This window comes from Ostrea edulis, chromosome 5 (assembly GCF_947568905.1).
Source record: "Ostrea edulis chromosome 5, xbOstEdul1.1, whole genome shotgun sequence".
In the NCBI taxonomy this organism is placed as follows: Eukaryota; Metazoa; Mollusca; class Bivalvia; order Ostreida; family Ostreidae; genus Ostrea; species Ostrea edulis.
Window position 1 is genome coordinate 81,211,370 of NC_079168.1, and position 21,570 is coordinate 81,232,939.

The window sequence follows — 21,570 nt, forward strand, 5'->3', positions numbered from 1 at the left end:
ATGCACTAAACTGTAGGTAAAATGTGAGAAAAATAATCCTTCATTATTTACTCGTGTGGGATAGGGAAATTCCACCTCTGGAACAAGATTCGCTGTCTAAGACTCCGATCACTCGGCAAAGCCTCGTCCTAGATAGGAATCTTGTCCTCTCAGTGGATTCGAATTTCCCTTTCCCACACTCGTACTAATGAAGGATTCTATTAGTGTATTATTACTTCAACAAAGCGATCCATTTTATGTTTTGTTATGTTTTTTTGATATTTTAGGGAACTCAAAGTCTGCTAACAAATCAGTGTTATGTGACTTTTGATTTAATAATTTAGGGAGCTCAAAGTCATCAAACACATCAGCGAACATGCCAAAGTCCTCCACTCCTATGCTGTCTAGCCTGATTTTCTATGAACCCCGCCAATCCCTGGCCCCAACCCGACCCCGATGTGACAGTATCCTCCATCTGTTTGGGGCGTGGTTATTTGACGCTGCACTAGCCAGAGTCAGATTTCACAACTGTCATAGAACTGTTCCTGAACAAGGTAGGGATAATTAGATGTTTAAAGAGAAGGGGGAGGGAATAAGAACTGTTTCTGAACAAGGTAGGGATAACTAGATGTTTAAAGGAGCATAGAACTGTTTCTAAACAAAATCTACAATGTACAGAAACCATACCAACAAAATTACAGCCAAACGAAACAGGAAAAATTGAAATGATTCCACAGTAATTCTTGCAGTTGATTCTTAAAGTGTGACTTTTGAGTGTTACTCTTCTGCTAGGGCATTCACCAAATCATACTGAATACTTACAGAGAGGACTTCTGTAGGCAGTGCCTGCTGTCCAATCCTATTATGAATTATCATAATAAAATACTGTTTAAATTAAATCATACTGAAATATTGCCAGGGATAAAACACGAAACGATTAATTAATCTACTGCCACGTAAAACGACTGATCTCAGATTAGATAAACTAGTTTGTCACTGTTACAGGTTCCATCCACTCAGATCGGCGGTCTAGCTCAGTGACAGACTCTCGTCGGAATTCCGTGAGTCTAGACTACCATCAGGATGTGGGATGTGACAACACATATGAGATGGGGCGGGCTGAGGCTCTCGGAACACTGTGTAGAATTTTCTGTGCCCACAAAACAGGGGAAACAATCCTACCAGTGTACTACTCTCGATTTTATCTGGCCATGTACTATGGTTTACAAACCTCAGAAGATGTAAGTATGCTGATAGTTGTGTATGATGTAAGTCATGATGATTTGAAATGCAAAACAAAGAGTAGATTCTAGTAATTATTAGTAAATTAAACTATTATTTTGATAATAAATTTTATTTGTGTTTTGAATAAAACAGTATTTGATGTATATTTGTTGCACGACAATGCTTGTATTGTGTCACAAGATTTGTAACAGCCCAGTGTAAAAGTAGTGATCTGAGTCCAGATGGAACAGACAAGTGTAAAACTAGTAATTTATGTCCAGATATTTTCTCAAGAGTGGAGTAGACAGGTGAAAAAGTAGTAATCTGAGTCCATATATTTTGTTAAGAGTAGAGCAGACAACATTGGACATCATGGAGGAAAAAGCAGTTTCTATAGAAATGTAGAGTGATGATTGTTGACTACTACACGTATTTACTGACACACATTTTAATGTGAAAAACTTTAGAATATGTAACAGTTAACAATTCACAATGATGTCACAATGCCACATTCAACAACAACATTGATGTTACAATGCCACATTCAGCAATAACATTCATGTCGCAATACCAATCTGACCAGTTTTTATGGAAGAAATCATTCATGTTTATTCCATTGCTGTTGCAACTTGCTGACTGACAAACATAGAGAGTTCTAGCAAATGGAGTATTCAAAGACACATTAAAAAATTACATCTAAATTTAATGGAAATATAAATGTTTGTTTTTGAACCTCTATTGTACTTATAATACTCAGTGGTATGCAGACAAATTTTCACAACTCTTTTGTTTCAGTATATGAGTGGACAGGTGCTTGCCAGTGTCCTCTTTAACTCCTGTGATATTTTACGTGTGGATTTGGACGGAGTTCAGATGTTACTGCCACACATTTTAGATGCCATTCAGCTGGTGCTCAATGACCTACCAAATAAATACAAGCAAGTATTGTAAATTATTGGATGATATTATCAATTACTAATATGGAATAGAAAATTGGTATAGGTAATTTAGAAATTTCTGACACCAGGAATTGTATATTGACAGAATTATCAGCACTCTCTGTAGAACATGAAAAGTTTTAGTACTAGAGATTGATCGAGTTTTATGTCACAGATCTAATGAGACCGAGTTTAAGTCAACATTGGTAGAATTGTTTATGATACAGATCTAGTGAGACTTAGTTTTAGTTGAGATTGATATAGTTGGCTTTGTTAGAGATCTAGTGAGACTGAGTTTTATCGAGATTGATTGAGTTGATATAGTTGGCTTTGTTAGAGATCTAGTGAGACTGAGTTTTATCGAGATTGATTGAGTTGTTTTATCGAGATTGATATAGTTGGCTTTGTTAGAGATCTAGTGAGACTGAGTTTTATCAAGATTGATTGAGTTGATATAGTTGGCTTTGTTACAGATCTAGTGAGACTGAGTTTTATCGAGATTGATTGAGTTGATATAGTTGGCTTTGTTACAGATCTAGTGAGACTGAGTTTTTATCGAGATTGATTGAGTTGTTTTATCAAGATTGATATAGTTGGCTTTGTTACAGATCTAGTGAGACTAGTAGTGCTATAGAGTTTAAGAATGTGGATCTCCAGAGATCGTGTATCAACCTACTCCTCAGCACTCTTTGTCTTCCACTCCACTTCAAAGACCTCACCATCAGGGGTAAGTAGAAGGATATAGAAATAACTCACCTTCAGGGGTAAGTACAAGAATATAGAAATAACACACCATCAGGGGTAAGTATTAGGATATAGAAATAACTCACCATCAGAGGTAAGTACAAGGATATAGAAATAACTTACCATCAGGGGTAAGAATTAGGATATAGAAATAACTCACCATCAGAGGTAAGTACAAGCATATAGAAATAACTCACCATCAGGGATAAGAATTAGGATATAGAAATAACTCACCATCAGGGATAAGAATTAGGATATAGAAATAACACACCATCAGGGGTAAGTACAAGCATATAGAAATAACTCACCATCAGGGATAAGAATTAGGATATAGAAATAACTCACCATCAGGGATAAGAATTAGGATATAGAAATAACACACCATCAGGGGTAAGTACAAGCATATAGAAATAACTCACCATCAGGGGTAAGTACAAGCATATAGAAATAACACACCATCAGGGGTAAGAATTAGGATATAGAAATAACTCACCATCAGGGGTAAGTACAAGGATATAGAAATAACTTACCATCAGGGATAAGAATTAGGATATAGAAATAACACACCATCAGGGGTAAGAATTAGCATATAGAAATAACACACCTTCAGGGATAAGAATTAGGATATAGAAATAACACACCATCAGGGGTAAGTACAAGCATATAGAAATAACTCACCATCAGGGGTAAGTATTAGGATATAGAAATAACACACCATCAGGGGTAAGAATTAGGATATAGAAATAACACACCATCAGGGGTAAGAATTAGGATATAGAAATAACACACCTTCAGGGATAAGAATTAGGATATAGAAATAACACACCATCAGGGGTAAGTACAAGCATATAGAAATAACACACCATCAGGGGTAAGTACAAGCATATAGAAATAACACACCATCAGGGGTAAGTATTAGGATATAGAAATAACACACCATCAGGGGTAAGAATTAGGATATAGAAATAACACACCATCAGGGGTAAGAATTAGGATCACCTTCACGGGTAAGAACAGAGAAAACTATGGTTTAAAAATATTGATTTAATCCGTTTGATTTGATATCTTGAGATACATTTCATGCTGCTGATGTGGGTTTTTCAGAAATCATCAGCTCTTTGTTGTTGATGAAGTCTATAGCTGTAGTGTGTGTTTATAGTGTGTTTATTTTGTTAGTTGTATTATAATCTGGTGATGTGTGTCTCTGTAGATATCGTATCCAGCACAGATACCGATGTACAACTTATCACATTCATCTCCCTGAAGAAGAAGATCCTTGACCTCATTCTTGGAGCTCTGAAAACCACTGCAGATTCCACAAACACACAGATGTTACTGGGTATAATGTCACTGTATCTGTCACTCACACACACACAGATGTTACTTGGTATAATGTCACTGTATCTGTCACTCACAAACACACAGATGTTACTGGGTATATTGTCACTGTATCTGTCACTCACACACAGATGTTACTTGGTATAATGTCACTGTATCTGTCACTCACAAACACACAGATGTTACTGGGTATAATGTCACTGTATCTGTCACTCACACACAGATGTTACTGGGTATAATGTCACTGTATCTATCACTCATAAACACACAGATGTTGCTGGGTATAATGTCACTGTATCTGTCACTCACAAACACACAGATGTTACTGGGTATAATGTCACTGTATCTATCACTCATAAACACACAGATGTTACTGGGTATAATGTCACTGTATCTATCACTCATAAACACACAGATGTTACTGGGTATAATGTCACTGTATCTATCACTCATAAACACACAGATGTTACTGGGTATAATGTCACTGTATCTATCACTCATAAACACACAGATGTTACTGGGTATAATGTCACTGTATCTGTCACTCACACACAGATGTTACTGGGTATAATGTCACTGTATCTATCACTCATAAACACACAGATGTTGCTGGGTATAATGTCACTGTATCTATCACTCATAAACACACAGATGTTACTGGGTATAATGTCACTGTATCTGTCACTCACACACAGATGTTACTGGGTATAATGTCACTGTATCTGTCACTCATAAACACACAGATGTTACTGGGTATAATGTCACTGTATCTGTCACTCACAAACACACAGATGTAACTTGTATGTGATTGTTATGATATCAAGTTCTACATCTTTAAGAGTTCCAAATCTTTTTGGAATAGAAAAGCCAAACTTTGGAGTTTCTACTTTTGTCTGTTTATAAACAAGTACTACAGGTGTCTTGGAAGTTTTTAAATCAGAGTGTACTAAGATTTATGTCTCGTTCTGTGTCTATAATTCTGCTGGATGTATACTGAATCCCTATAACTCTGCTGGCTGTATACTGAATCCCTATAATTCTGCTGGGTGTATACTGAATCCCTATAACTCTGCTGGCTGTATACTGACAGGTGGTCTGATGTTGCTGGTGGAAGACTTGGCAGTGTGTGACTTGGCAGAACAGACAACATTTCAGCCACATGATGTCAGTCTAGAGGTGGACAATTCAGGTAAATATTAGTTCTTTATCTACACCTGAAGTTTGTCGGGATATGCACCAGTCATGTATTGTAATACTGGCTTAATCCTTCCTTAGTTTTCTCGGATAACAGTCAGACAAGTTTGAAGACATCGTCCTCGGAGTCCAGCTTTAAGGAAGGACCTTACCACCGACTGGGAAATTCAGCCCATGACATAGGTACAGTGAAACCTGTCTAATCTGACACAGATACAGTGAAACCTATCTAATCTGACATATACAGTGAAACCTGTCTAATCTGACATAGGTACTGTGAAGCCTTTTTAATTTGATATAGGTACTGTGAAGCCTGTTTAATCTGACATATACAATGAAACCTATCTAATCTGACATATACAATGAAACCTGTCTAATCTGACATATACAGTGAAAGCTGTCTAATCTGACATATACAGTGAAAGCTGTCTTATCTGACATAGGGACAGTGAAACCTGTCTAATCTGACATATGTACATTGAAACCTGTCTTATCTGACAAAGGTACAGTGAAACTTGTCTAATCTGACATAGGTACAGTGAAACCTGTCTAATCTGACATAGGTGCAATGAAACCTGTCTAATCTGACATAGGTACAGTGAAACGTGTAATCTGACATGCTTGGGAGAGAAATTTTGTGTTGAATTAGAAAGGATATCAAACTGCATAGTGTAAAGAACATGGGGGGAAAAGGAATAAATATTGGATTGTAATTCACATTGAAACAAATTACATAAGTGTCAGACACATAGGTGTAACAGTATTGACTGCTGCATGTAGCTAAAGATGGACTTTGTTGTAATTATTTTTTTCTGTAACAGATTCTGCTTATGGCTTGTTTGGTGAGTCTGTGGCTCTGATCTGCCACCGACTCATGTCCCAGTGGAAGGGTGACCTCAACAGTGCTCTGGCAGCCATGGAAATCTTGGCTGGTCTAGCAAAACTGGTGATCAGCCCTCCGAACTTAATGATGTGCAAGTGTACTGTGAAGTGGATTTGTGAATTCATCGTGCAGCAGTGTAATCGCCCTGCTCCCGCCCACTCTAAGGACCTCCACAGTACGATTGTCGCCGCCTTCCGATGTCTGATGTTGTGGTTGGTGGAACACAGCCGTCTACTGTATGACAAGGAATGCCTCCATGTTGTTCTAGAGGTTGTGGAACTGGGGATCTCAGGCTCCAAGTCGCAGGTAAGAAGGGCAACATATTGTCACACCAGCCGATAGTCAGCTCAGTGTTATACTTGTATGTGGTTTATCACTGAATTTATAGGCAATGTTTTTCTTCACACTAAATGTTGTGTCTTTCTAAATTACGTGTATGTGTACTGTGTTGTATTGTTTGATTCATTGAAAGTAAGCATGCAGTGACAGGTTTGAAATTTGTTCACCCACCTATGGGATCTTGGATAACACACTTTATTGAGCTATATTATAATACTTTATTTTCTCATGATTTTAATCACAAACTTTTTATAATTTTCCAGATATGAAATAGCATTCTTTTTTGCTATTTATTAGAAATGCTAGCATTGCACTACTCCGCTTTTTAATTTAGTTAAGGCTTAGAAACTGACACTGTTGATTGGTACTTGTATCAGGCATGTTTATTTCAGAAACCTGAAATTCAGAGTGTGCAATTAAAAGAAACAAAAATCGCCCCATCAGTTCAGGTATTGGTTGTAGATAGACGTTTCGTGTAACACAGAGGCTATCTTGCTGATATGTTTTTGCTTAGCTTTGACACATCTACTTTGTCATCAGGTGTATATACATGTATACATGTACCGATAAATGTCTCTTCCTGAGATCTCCCTGCTTTCAGTGCACTTATCAAATATCATGCTGCACAATCCATGATTAAATGCAACAGGTTTAGCTTGATGGCGCATCACGGTTTGTTGTAAATGGTACATGAGGTATTTTTGGATGATGAACAACGAGTTTTACCTTCTGCTTTCTGATCAATGCATCATGTGTGTATTTCCATTTTGCAATTATAAACAAAATGCGTGTGTATATTCACTCAGTATATGGCTTTAGAATGAGTTGAGAGCATTTGAAACTGATTGAAACTGCTAACAAATACTGCTATGTAATTTCTCACTGAATTTGATATTTCTGTACATTTCTCCTGCTTTATAGAAAATTGGTCGCAGCAAGTCTGTCCCCTCAATCTTCCATAAACCACTCTCTGTGCGATGCACCAAGCAAACAAGCTTTGAATTGGTAACAAGCTTTAGATAGATAGCTTCATACCTAGGGACTATTGTATCATGTAGATAGAAATTCTGGTGGGGGTAGATAGAAGAAATTCTTCTGGGGGAGGGGGTGTCTTTTGTTCACTTTTCAGTTATACCATTGTGAAATAATGCTGTCGTAGGATACAATAAAGTTGGGACCTGATTCATGATGAAATAACGTAAACCAACATCTATTCACGGACAAGAAATTTTCGCGAGGTTCACAAGAACCTCATCACCGCGAATATCTATCACCATGAACCAGTAGTGTAGTGTTTCTTGTGTTTAAAAGATAATCTCAGTCGTCAAAGTTAGTCACCACAAACCACTTCTCCACTGGTAAATTAGTCCCCACAAACCACTTCTCCACTGTTAAATTAGTCCCCACAAACCACTTCTCCACTGGTAAATTAGTCACCACAAACAACTTCTCCACTGGTAAATTAGTCACCACAAACCACTTCTCCACTGGTAAATGGCAAAATAAAGTCATTGCAAATAAAAGTAGGTTTTATGTTATTGTTAACAAGAGTTGTGAATTGTAATCTATATTACAATGCTAGATAATTTGTAGGATTAATACACACAGCTGTAGCCTTTTCACATGAATCGAAAAAGATATAGAAAGTTTCTATATTAATATGTTTCATTTCCAATCAAGGGCCCATGAAGGGTCATTATGCAATGATGTAATATGCTTATATATAATTACACCAGTAAACCATTAAATGGAATATATTAATTACCGATATGTTACCTGTATCATATTCAAGTTGGCTATACATGTATATTAGAAGATATAAGTTTTATTTATTATTCATTTATACAGTAAGGATGGATTCTTGCCATCATTTTAGACAAATTAGATGATCTGTGCCATATGGGCATGTACTTTCTTCAAATATGATACATGGGGTTCCTGAAGCCAAAATACTTTTTTGTTCGTAGTTGTAACATACATGTATAATGCTTGCACAGGGTCTGGGAAACTCGAATTATCAGGAACTATATTTTCAGTGAATAAACGGTGTAGTAAAATATCAATTTATTTCCTCAATTGAAAAATTTGAAAGTTCTGATTTTTGTCTCCAATTGAATAAAATTAAAGCAAGGAAAGATTTTCAAAATATGGGAATAAGTTATAATTGATGGTAAGAAACTGTAACAAATTTGCATAATATTTTGAACTTGCTATCCCTCTTGGGCCAGTTTAAAAGTCCTAAACTTAATCTTTTTTAAAGGGAAAAAATGAGAAAATCATTTTCTCTTTCTTATATGATCCGATACCCTCCACTCTTTCAAGTCTTTATATCCCTTGTTACCCCAGTGTGTTGTTTTATGAAAAATTCCAAAAAACTCATAAAACAGAAATAACGATCAATGTGCAAATAATTCTCAGAGGAAATTTGGTCTACCATATATATTATGGACTGCCAGTGTTGATTAGTTCTGCTTTGCAAACAGACAGAAATAATTGTTCATACATAGTTATCATGCTGAAAATTAAGACAAAATGTGTGATGAATCACTATTATATATGATGTTTTAATGGAATTTCATGGTTATTTGGTATGAAAACAGTGTGACCTTGAACTGATCTTGACACACAAACAAGAACCGTGTATGTCAAAAGAACATATGCATTATATTCTCATTGCATACAAAATATAACATTTTGGAAGAATCCATCCTTAAGGAAGATAGATTGAATGTCAAATAGTATTCAGTACAGAGATGTGTAATTTATTTTGACATAGCTGTATCCATTAACCATGATTTCAAAATCTATTAATCTGATTTAACATGGTAACATAATTCAAAACTTCAAATAATTACATTAGTCTGATGTAGTTTTGTGATCTCCAGTCTTTTTAAAATGTAGTGCATGTATAAGATAAAGGTTTTCTCTTACATTGATAAACAATCATGCCCCCCTCCCCGCCATCTTATCTTTTGTAGGTAGACTCTTGGAAGACTTCAGCACCCTCAGCATGTGCATGTTAAATTATAAATATCACCATGGCAGCTGAACTGTTCTTATGTGATACATGAACTAATTGATGATGATGGCTGAATTGTTCGTTGAAATGTTTTCCTGAGTGATTTTTTTTAATACATAGAATTACTATGCTTTTACTGTGTATGTTAGACTTGACAGACTCTGATATGTTTAAGCATTGAGAGCAGTGAGCCTGTTCTTCTTATATCAAATACAAGTTCATTTCTTCTAGAGCAAGTAGGTGAGTTACCACATAGCTTTCAGGCATTTTGTTAAATCAGAAATTTCTGCAGAAAACTAGCTTTTGTGAATGTTTGTGATTACAATTAAATTCCTTTAAAATATCCACCCTTATGTCTTTTATCATGATGGATTTACAGCAACAAAAACACAACCCAGTAATCTGTCAAGATTTAATTAACAAAATGTTTTACAAAATAGAATTCAAAACTCTGGCACTGCAAAAAATACATGTTTGATGATATTATATAGAGGAAAGGCTGTTACGTTATGGGACATTTTTCTGTGCTATCAATAGACACAAATTATTTGGATTTTCAGGCTAGTTTTCTATATATAGTAATATAAAATTCAAATCATTTTGATAGCTTATATAAATCTTGGAGTAAAGAAAATTAATGTATCATGTTGTTGTAAGCAACATGTTGTAAGCAACATTCACGTATAATGATGTTGTAAAAAAGGTTTCATTCTGCACACTCAGCAGTTCACTGTTGTATGTAATTCTGCTGTGGAGTTGGGTAAAAGTGGCACCCTGCAAGCCTTTTTCACTGTTTTATGTAATTCTGATGTGGAGATGGATAAAAATAACACCATGCAGGCTTTTATTTCCATCCTGCCCTAAACTATGTGAGGTGTGTAACAATATTCTTGGTGCATTTCAGAACCGAGCCAGTGATCCTCCTAGATATAAGCAGGACAAACAGAGACAACCGGCCTCAAAACGCGTCCAGGAGGCCGCGGAGGGGTTACTGACCTGCATCATCCAACATGTGGTACGTTTCACAGGCAATTGCATCGCTTGGGGGTCGAATTTACTATATAAAGAGTAAAGGTATAGAACTCTAAACATAGGGTACCCAAGTTAGCCGATGTAAAAACAATAAATTAATTGATATAAAATTCTACTTTGTATTGTGGTACGTTTACAAGCTCATAAATATCGAACATTTCTTAAGGTTCAAATTTAGCATACTTGTGCAATCATGAATGCAGTCAGAGTGGTTCTATTATTATATGCCCTTCTAAGATGGGGCATATTATGATATTCGTGTCTGTCTGTTTGTCTGTTAACTTTCTTGTGTCCAGCTCACATCTTAAATACTGTGAGGCCTATAGAGTTTTCGACCTTTGTCAGCTGATACATCTTGAGTAGTAAATGGGTCACAGTAAAAAAGTTAGGTCACTGTGACCTTTGATTTAAAAGATGATATGGCCAAATATGGTTAAGCCATAGTGTTTCCAGGAGTTCCCGTAGACATACAAAGATCAGCTTGATAAGAGCCAAATTTCCTTATTTTACACAAATATATGCCGAAATGATTCATAGACGTTGAATGGCGTGAACATGAATTTACATGTATTTTAGCAACAGAAAAATAAAAGTGAGTAATTCTATTTTGCGAGTGATGCCTCTCATAGAATTATGCGATAATAAATTCTTTGCATATATTTCTGAATCTTCAGTAATTAAAGATCAGTTAATGAGTATAATGTAAGAAGGTTGTGGAAATGATTTGTCTCTTCAATCTTAAGTTATGTGGCATTTCTTTGTACAATCCAAAATTGTTAAGTAATTCATACTTGATGTGAAAGAAATCTAAATACATGTAATGAAATGAAATGTTGTGAAATGTAGTTAGAAATCTAAATACATGTATTGTATTGTTTATTGACCAAGAACCATTCAACTCATAGTTATAAAGTATATACAACAACAAATTATACAATAGTAACAGAACATGATATATCATACTGCTGTACATGGACAGGATAGATACTGAGGATAATCTTATAACTGAGATCTAATAGATGAACATTTATTGCTAAATCTACCTTGTTCAGTTTCTAATCTATGTGAGGATAATCGGTATTTATTAATATTTTGAACATACATATTTGGAATAGATTTTGTAAGATACAATTGTAATTTAAAACCTTCATTGACATGTAATAAAATGAAATGTTGTGAAATGTAGTTATTTGCACAATTCAAGAGATATATTAAAAGTCAATTGTACTATGTGAACATGATTTTGCGCTATGCACACTCATCTGTTTATGATTAATAAACATCTGATACGCATATCATGTGATGTGGTGGTGCACTTTATTTTTTTATGCCCACATAATTGGAGATTCTTTGGGCATATAGCTTTTTATCTGTCCGTCTGTCTGTCTGCAAAAATTTTAACATGGCCATAACATTGAATGCTTATAGGCTAGGGTTTTCATATTTCACATGTGTATTCCTTGTGACAAGACCTTTTTTTGATACCAGAATTACTGTGCTGGCCTGCACATACCGCTGATATAGGTGTATTTCATTACCACTCTCCCTCACATACCGCTGATAAAGGTATATTTCATTACCACTCTCCCTCACATTCATTACTTTCTTTTGAGACATTATTGCTGTGGATTTCAGGGTGCTTTCCCGCCTCCCTGTGGCCCCGAGTCCCTGTTTTCACTGCTGGATGAGAAATCTCTTTTGAAGTATACAAAAGGAAACAGTAGCCTTCCAGAGCATGGTTCACCATTTCGATACTTTGTCCTGGAGAACTCCATTGTTATAGGGCTACTAGAGCAGCCACTGGGGAATATAGAAGGTACCAGTTTAATGTCAAAATAGAAGGTACCAGTTTAATGTCAAAATAGAAGGTATTACATAACAGTACCAATTTGATACATTTTGTCATCCTTTTTGTCATACATTTGGTATCCAGTTTAATATCAACATTGAAGGTACCATTTTAAAGTCAGCATAGCAGGTGTCAGTTTAATATCAGCTTGGCATGTAGGAAAAGTCAAAGAAAATATGATATCTTATATCTTAACAGTGTTCCCAAGTGATACTCTGTTCTTGAGATCATTCTTACAATTTCACATTTTCAGACCCACTTCCCACTGTGACAGCTTTGATTCGAGGACCGTTTGGTCGACATGCCTGGGTCATGCAGCTTAGGCATTCTCCCAGGATCAAGCGAGTAAGTTCTCATTGGGTGTAAAGTTACATAAGAGATGATTTGATGGATTTCAGAACCCTAAGTTACAATTTGAGTCAGTGCAAATGTTCTGACAAAAAGGATGTATCTTTTCTTTAGCAGGGCTCCTCAAAGTCCCATTTAGCTGACCCAGGACGACCGGTGCCTATGGAGAATGTTGGAACTCATCACACTGTTAGACCTCGTAACTACCCAGAGTCTGTGGACAAGGTGACCCAAACCAAAGCGTAAGAAGGCTTCAGATGAATTCTGACTGCATGTAATTCTACCAGTCTTGAATGTGAAACAAAAATGTGTTCTTACAACATGAAAATCCATTCCTAGAATTGAAATTATTAACATAAAGAAAATATTCATAATTGATATGATTGCTAGTGTAGAAAATATTACTGTACAAAAGAAATGATTTGTTCTAGGGACAAGAGCATTCCTACACTAGAGTCGTTGGTGACTGATGAAAACCGCCCCGAGCTCAATAAACTCAAGTCATTCATGGAGAAACAGGCTCAATTTGAGGATCAAATCAGTCAGACAAAACAGGAGGAAATGCAGAGTATGACCTTCCCCAACCAAGACACAGAGTGTAAACCTCCAAAGTAAGTCTGAATCTGTAAACCAAAACATGGGACCTCCAAAGTAAATCTGAATCTGTAAACCAAAACACAGACCCTCCAAAGTAAGTCTGAATCTGTAAACCAAAACATGGAACCTCCATCCAAGTAAGTCTGAATCTGTAAACCAAAACATGGGACCTCCAAAGTAAATCTGAATCTGTAAACCAAAACACAGACAATCCAAAGTAAGTCTGAATCTGTAAACCAAGACATGGGACCTCCAAAGTAAATCTGAATCTGTAAACCAAAACACAGAATCTCCAAAGTAAGTCTGAATCTATAAACCAAGACATGGAACCTCCATCCAAATAAGTCTGAATCTGTAAACCAAAACACAGACCCTCCAAAGTAAGTCTGAATCTATAAACCAAGACATGGAACCTCCATCCAAGTAAGTCTGAATCTGTAAACCAAGACATGGTACCTCCAAAGTAAATCTGAATCTGTAAACCAAAACACAGACAATCCAAAGTAAGTCTGAATCTGTAAACCAAAACATGGGACCTCCAAAGTAAATCTGAATCTGTAAACCAAAACACAGACCCTCCAAAGTAAGTCTGAATCTGTAAACCAAGACATGGGACCTCCAAAGTAAATCTGAATCTGTAAACCAAAACACAGACTCTCCAAAGTAAGTCTGAATCTGTAAACCAAGACATGGGACCTCCAAAGTAAATCTAAATCTGAAAACCAAGTTATGGATTCTCAAAGTAAGCAAGATCTTTTATAAATCAATGTAAATTGAAAGTAGCTACTTGTTACTTTCATTTCCATTTATTTTCAAAACTGAGGGTATACGTTAAAATTCATTGATTAACTCAGTCACTCAAAAATACTTTGTCCAGTGTACCATGTGTATTTTCATTACAGGATAACAGAGGAATTTCAGGCTGCCCGTCTCTTTTTGTCACATTATGGATTTCTGTCACTGGACGCTCTCAAGGTAAAGTCAAATTCATGTTCACAAAACATGTTCACTGAAATCTGTAGTCTGTCGATGCTAATTATATTATTTATGTAGGAGCAGAGCAACGGCAGTCTTCCTCCATCTCTGGTTACCTTGGATACCACCAATCCCGGTCTGTCTAATGACCTGGAGGTGCTGGACACTATCACCGCCCGTGACAATGATACAGTTCATGTGTTCTATGTCAAGTCAGGCCAGCGATTGGCTCAAGATATCCTACGAAATGTGGTAAGTTTGTCAGTTAATCTTATAAAGCACTATATAATTATGTTAATACATGTATCTATATAAAGTGATGATAAAGATAGGCAGGACACTGGTCACATGATTGAAATACTATATATAGTATATCCTATCAGAGTACCCACATCATAATAGTGGCTGTCTTCACTGTATTAGCTATGACATCATAGCCTACTAAACTACTTTATGTATCAAAGTAGGCTGTGACATCATAGCTTTTGGATAAGATTTGGCATCACAATGATAGGGCTCCAAATCCTGAACGAAATACAAAATTACTGAGCCATGGATTTTGTTTCCAGACTAATGTACACAGAAAAGAGAGAGTGGGATCTTACCACAAACTCATTAGGAGAAGGAAGCAGTACCAAGAGTTCATTTTAAACAATTACATTTATACGTGAAAAACCATGTGACATATGTCTGATGACCACAGTTTGTTTTCTTTTCTCTGGTCAGATATGTCCACTGTTTTCTTCTTTGGTCAGATGTGTCCACTGTTTGTTTCCTTTTCTTTGGTCAGATGTGTCCACTGTTTGTTTTCTTTCTCTGGTCAGATGTGTCCACTGTTTGTTTCCTTTCTCTGGTCAGATGTGTCCACTGTTTGTTTTCTTTCTCTGGTCAGATGTGTCCACTGTTTGATTTCTTTTCTCTGATTGGTTGTGTCATTTCTGTTGTAGGAATCCAATCACTGCATTCAGACCCAGTTTCTGGAGTTTCTTCACTCGCTGGGTTGGCCAGTGGATATCCAGAAGCATGCCGGATGGACAGGTCACATCAGCACCAGCTGGAAAATTTCCCAACCTGAAGATATACAGAGTCAGTATAGATAATAGGTCGAATTGTGAGGAGTTTTTATGTAAAACATCTCTCAAACTGAAGAACATGAAGGATATATATAGTAAAGAGTTACAGATTGCCTCATGTCAGTTGTAACATGAACTGTTTGGAGCAAAGTCCTCATTCTTTTATTGACAGATTGTTTAGAAGTTCGAATAAGTAGTGCCCAGGCTTGGATATCTCGCAAAAAAATCTCAAACTTAAGTTTGAGAGTTTTTTCTTCTTATTGAGCAGTCAAAATTTTAGTAAAATCTTAGACTTAAGTCCAAGTTTTGACTTAAGTATTTTGTTGTTGAGAAATCTAAGTCCAGGCTTAGAAGTTTAAATAGCGCCTGAGTTCAGGAGTTTGAATAGTGTCAGAGTTTGAATAAATAGTACCAGAATGTAGGACTTTGACTAGTACTTGGATTAAGACTAATGGAAGTGTCTATGTTGGATTGTTATTGTAGATAATGCTTCTCAGACGGGGACTGGTGGCAGTATTCATGTTGGATTATTTTTACAGATAATGCTCCGCGGACAGAGACTGGTAGCAGTATTTATGTTGGATTATTTTTACAGGTAATGCTCCTCCGACGGGGACTGGTGGCAGTATTTATGTTGGATTATTATTACAGATAATGCTCCGCAGACAGGGATTGGTGGCAGTATTTATGTTGGATTATTTTTACAGATAATGCTCCTCGGACTGGTGGCAGTATTTATGTTGGATTATTTTTACAGATAATGCTCCTCGGACTGGTAGCAGTATTTATGTTGGATTATTTTTACAGATAATGCTCCGCGGACGGGAACTGGTGGCAGTATTTATGATGGACAGCAGCAGGTTCTGTACTGGGCTGATGTGTCATCGGAGGTGGCCTTTGTTGTGCCCTCACTGGACACGTTCAACAGACTGCAGAACGATGGAGGTACCATAACTCTTTACAAAATCATCATCTCCATGGGTAAAGAGGAATAACAATTTCATGTAAAATGTTATGATCTGGTGGTAAAAACTCTAGAGATGGTAAAAAAAATTTTTATAAATAAATACATATTATTAACACTAAAGTCTGAATTAGGATCATGCTGTTTTTAACACTATAGTCTGAATTATGATCATGCTGTTTTGTTTCAGATAAGTCCCCGCATATTTCTCTCAATGTGAATGGAGACAGATTGAGAGGCACCAAGCCCACCACCCTGACCATGGAGAGACCCTTAGGGGAGCCTCGCAGCAAACCCGGTGACAGCCCGGGCTCTCCACATGATGCTTCAACCTTCCGCACTCGGCGCTTTGGAAGAGCTTCAACCATTACTATTGGACCTGATACAAAAATCTTTGTTGTGTGGCTGGAAAACTTTGAAGACCATGAGAATTTTCCCACAGGTATAGATTTGTGCCAGAAATTATATTTGAATAAGGAAATCTTTTCTTGTCATTACATGTTATCCCACTTCGATAGGTATTTTATCCCACTTCGATAGGTATTTTACCCCACTTCAATGGGTATTTTACCCCACCTCAATAGGTATTTTATCCCACCTCAATAGGTATTTTACCCCTCCTCAATAGGTATTTTATCCCACCTCAATAGGTATTTTATCCCATCTAAGTAGGTATTTTACCCCACCTCAATAATTATTTTATCCCACCTCAATAAGTATTTTACCCCTCCTTAATAGGTATTTTATCCCACCTCAATAGGTATTTTATCCCACCTCAATAGGTATTTTACCCCTCCTCAATAGGTATTTTATCCACCTCATTAGGTATTTTACCCCTCCTCAATAGGTATTTTATCCCACCTCAATAGGTATTTTCCCCTCCTCAATGGGTATTTTATCCCACCTCATTAGGTATTTTACCCCTCCTCAATAGGTATTTTATCCCACCTCATTAGGTATTTTACCCCTCCTCAATAGGTATTTTACCCCACCTCATTAAGTATTTTACCCCACCTTAATAGGTGTTTTATCCCACCTCAATGGGTATTTTACCCCACTTCAATAAGTATTTTATCCCACCTCAATGGGTATTTTACCCCTTCTTAATAGGTATTTTACCCCACCTCAATAGGTATTTTATCCCACCTCAATAGGTATTTTACCCCTCCTCAATAGGTATTTTATCCCACCTCATTAGGTATTTTACCCCTCCTCAATAGGTATTTTATCCCACCTCAATAGGTATTTTACCCCATCTAAGTAGGTATTTTACCCCACCTCAATAATTATTTTATCCCACCTCAATAAGAATTATACCCCTCCTTAATAGGTATTTTATCCCACCTCAATAGGTATTTTATCCCACCTCAATAGGTATTTTATCCCACCTCAATAGGTATTTTACCCCTCCTCAATAGGTATTTTATCCACCTCATTAGGTATTTTACCCCTCCTCAATAGGTATTTTATCCCACCTCAATAGGTATTTTGCCCCTCCTCAATAGGTATTTTATCCCACTCATTAGGTATTTTACCCCTCCTCAATAGGTATTTCACCCCACCTCATTAAGTATTTTACCCCTCCTTAATAGGTATTTTACCCCACCTCAATAGGTATTTTATCCCACCTGAATAGGTATTTTACCCCACCTCAATAAGTATTTTATCAGACCTCAATAAGTATTTTACCCCTCCTTAATAGGTATTTTATCCCACCTCAATAGGTATTTTATCCCACCTCAATAGGTATTTTATCCCACCTCATTGGGTATTTTACCCCACCTCATTAGGTATTTTATCCCACCTCATTAGGTATTTTATCCCACCTCAATAGGTGTTTTATCCCACCTCATTAGGTATTTTATCCCACCTCAATAGGTATTTTACCCCACCTCAATGAGTATTTTATCACACCTCAATAAGTATTTTACCCCTCCTCAATAGGTATTTTATCCACCTCATTAGGTATTTTACCCCTCCTCAATAGGTATTTTATCCCACCTCAATAGGTATTTTACCCCTCCTCAATAGGTATTTTATCCCACCTCATTAGGTATTTTACCCCTCCTCAATAGGTATTTTATCCCACCTTATTAAGTATTTACCCCACCTCAATAGGTGTTTTATCCCACCTCAATGGGTATTTTACCCCACTTCAATAAGTATTTTATCCCACCTCAATGGGTATTTTACCCCTCCTTAATAGGTATTTTACCCCACCTCAATAGGTATTTTATCCCACCTGAATAGGTATTTTACCCCACCTCAATAAGTATTTTATCCCACCTCAATAAGTATTTTACCCCTCCTTAATAGGTATTTTATCCCACCTCAATAGGTATTTTATCCCACCTCATTGGGTATTTTACCCCACCTCATTAGGTATTTTATCCCACCTCAATGGGTATTTTATCCCACCTCATTGGGTATTTTACCCCACCTCAATAGGTATTTTATCCCACCTGAATAGGTATTTTACCCCACCTCAATAGGTATTTTATCCCACCTGAATAGGTATTTTACCCCACCTCAATAAGTATTTTATCCCACCTCAATAAGTATTTTACCCCTCCTTAATAGGTATTTTATCCCACCTGAATAGGTATTTTACCCCACCTCAATAAGTATTTTATCCCACCTCAATAAGTATTTTACCCCTCCTTAATAGGTATTTTATCCCACCTCAAAAGGTATTTTATCCCACCTCAATAGGTATTTTACCCATCCTCAATAGGTATTTTATCCACCTCATTAGGTATTTTACCCCTCCTCAATAGGTATTTTATCCCACCTCAATAAGTATTTTACCCCTCCTCAATAGGTATTTTATCCCACCTCATTAGGTATTTTATCCCACCTCAATGGGTATTTTATCCCACCTCATTAGGTATTTTATCCCACCTCATTAGGTATTTTATCCCACCTCACTAAGTATTTTACCCCTCCTTAATAAGTATTTTATCCCACCTCAATAGGTATTTTATCCCACCTCATTAGGTATTTTATCCCACCTCAATGGGTATTTTATCCCACCTCATTAGGTATTTTATCCCACCTCAATGGGTATTTTAAGGCAGTACAGTATATACTTGCCTATAAGTTGCTCCACCTACATGTACAAGTCAGTTGTATTTTTTAAGGTTGTTTTGGAGGGATTTGCTATTTACCCATTTATAAGTCAGTAGAAATTTTTACCAGAAGCAGTTGACAGTTTCAAATCAATGCTCTTCATTTTATTAAACTGTTTCAAATAATATTTTTTTTAGAAATTATGCTGATATTTTTTTTTCTCTCAGCAAATAGATTTCATATCAATACTCTTATTATGCATTTACCTGTGTTCAAAGAATACTGTAAAAAGTGGTTATTTATGCTGGGGGTTAAGTACATGCTCTTCCACATCTAACTTTACACGTTGGGGAAAAATACACAGTAACTGAATATGATATATATTATCAAATATCTATAACTATACGCGTAGGGGAGATACGCACTTATTACTTGACCGCGTAATTAGTGTAAATTTCCCCCACACGTAAATAAGCTCTTTTACAGTATTTTGGGATATGACATTGATATTCAACCTTTTATTCTTAACAAACCAAACAATTTTGTTTATTTCGTCCATCTTTTTAGTCCTGTGGGGACCCAGGTTAGAGTAGGTCCTCAGTACTCCTTCCTTGTCGTAAAAGGCGACTAAATGAGGCGGTCCTTTGGATGAGATTGCAAAAACCGAGGCCCTGTGTCACAGCAGGTGTGGCACGATAAAGATCCCTCCCTGCTCAAAGGCTATAAGCGCCAAGCATAGGTCTAAATTTTGCAGCCCTTCACTGGCAATGGTGACGTCTCCTTATGAGTGAAATATTCTCGAGAGGGACATTATACATTTATTGCATGATAGTGAGGGAGATATGAAGATTTATTCACCCAAGAAAAATCATATTCCCTGAGGGCAACGCCCTCAGGGAATATGATTTTTCTTGGGTGAATAAATCTTCATATCTCCCGAACATTCATGCAATAAATTGTTTATTATACCGAAACAAAGCAAGACTACAAAAGTACGTTTGAAATTGGAGTCCGCTCATCTACATTGTATGTAGCTGGGATCGTCGTAACAGTAACACTGCACCGTCAATGTATTACGGTAGAAGCTAGGTACAAACAACGAAATACAGGGATATGATAACCAGTTTTTAGCTCTTCTGAGCCGAAGGCTCAAAGAGCTAATGCTATGGCCATTTGTGCGGTGTGCGTAAACATTTTAGAAAAAGGGCTACAACTCAAGAACCCCTTGGCCAATTTTTTTCAAATTTGTTACAGGGTATCATTGGCCCAAGGGCTTTCATACATACTAAATTGAGGGATGTGACCCTTTAACAAGGGGAGATAATCAGGAAAATACAAACAAAAGTAGTGGTTGCTAAAAAATCTTCTTCTCAAGAACCACTGGGCAGATTATCACCAAACTTACACATAAGAATGAGGATATGTTGTAGATTAAAATTGTTCAAGGCATTACCCTGGGGCAAAGGGTGTGGTCTCAAGGTCACTTCAAAGTTGACCTAAATTTATATTTCCTTAAATCTTTGATATTTTAGTCATTATAAGGACTAGGATCATCAAATTTTGACAGTTGATGCATCTTAGGACCTTGTGTCAAGTTGTCTCAAAAGTAGGTCACGGTGACCTACTTTTTGAATTTTGCAGGTATTTATTTTAAAATTAATTTTGATGCATATCTTGGACACTTTGAAGCCTATGATCATCAAAACTTGTCAGTTGGTGGTTCATGGGACCTTGAAATGCGTCAACTGAAAAATAGGTCACCGTGACCTACTTTCTGAATTTTATGGCTTATCATTTATAGATATATTTTAAGTTGTTATTTAAAATACCGAGAGCTTTAGAATCATCAAATCTTGTAAGTTGATGCATCTTGAGGCCTTGAAACATATTTATAAAAAAAGTAGGTCACAGTGACCTACTTTTTGAATTTTGCAGATATTCAAATTTCACATTTTCAATTTTAGATGCATATTTTGGGCACTGTAAAACCTAGGATCATCAAACT

General features: G+C 36.5%; 1 protein-coding gene across 8 annotated transcripts in view; it reads left to right on the plus strand.

Moving 5' to 3' along the window:
- The window catches only part of LOC125649009 (ral GTPase-activating protein subunit beta-like), a 42,133-nt gene that overhangs the window by 13,449 nt on the left and 7,114 nt on the right, over positions 1-21,570 (plus strand). For 4 of the 8 annotated variants that reach the window (XM_056166433.1, XM_056166430.1, XM_056166437.1 and 1 more), the window contains 19 exons: positions 324-533; positions 985-1,220; positions 1,999-2,141; positions 2,750-2,868; positions 4,096-4,224; positions 5,314-5,412; positions 5,499-5,600; positions 6,239-6,606; positions 7,032-7,088; positions 10,563-10,673; positions 12,326-12,506; positions 12,793-12,884; positions 13,002-13,129; positions 13,319-13,498; positions 14,387-14,459; positions 14,538-14,711; positions 15,407-15,545; positions 16,340-16,477; positions 16,687-16,938. In XM_056166433.1, coding sequence (XP_056022408.1) covers positions 324-533; positions 985-1,220; positions 1,999-2,141; positions 2,750-2,868; positions 4,096-4,224; positions 5,314-5,412; positions 5,499-5,600; positions 6,239-6,606; positions 7,032-7,088; positions 10,563-10,673; positions 12,326-12,506; positions 12,793-12,884; positions 13,002-13,129; positions 13,319-13,498; positions 14,387-14,459; positions 14,538-14,711; positions 15,407-15,545; positions 16,340-16,477; positions 16,687-16,938 — 2,931 coding nt within the window. Of the gene's footprint in view, positions 1-323; positions 534-984; positions 1,221-1,998; positions 2,142-2,749; positions 2,869-4,095; positions 4,225-5,313; positions 5,413-5,498; positions 5,601-6,238; positions 6,607-7,031; positions 7,089-10,562; positions 10,674-12,325; positions 12,507-12,792; positions 12,885-13,001; positions 13,130-13,318; positions 13,499-14,386; positions 14,460-14,537; positions 14,712-15,406; positions 15,546-16,071; positions 16,315-16,339; positions 16,478-16,686; positions 16,939-21,570 lie in introns of those variants that run through there. The other 4 variants (XM_056166432.1, XM_056166434.1, XM_056166435.1 and 1 more) reach the window with 4 other exon arrangements.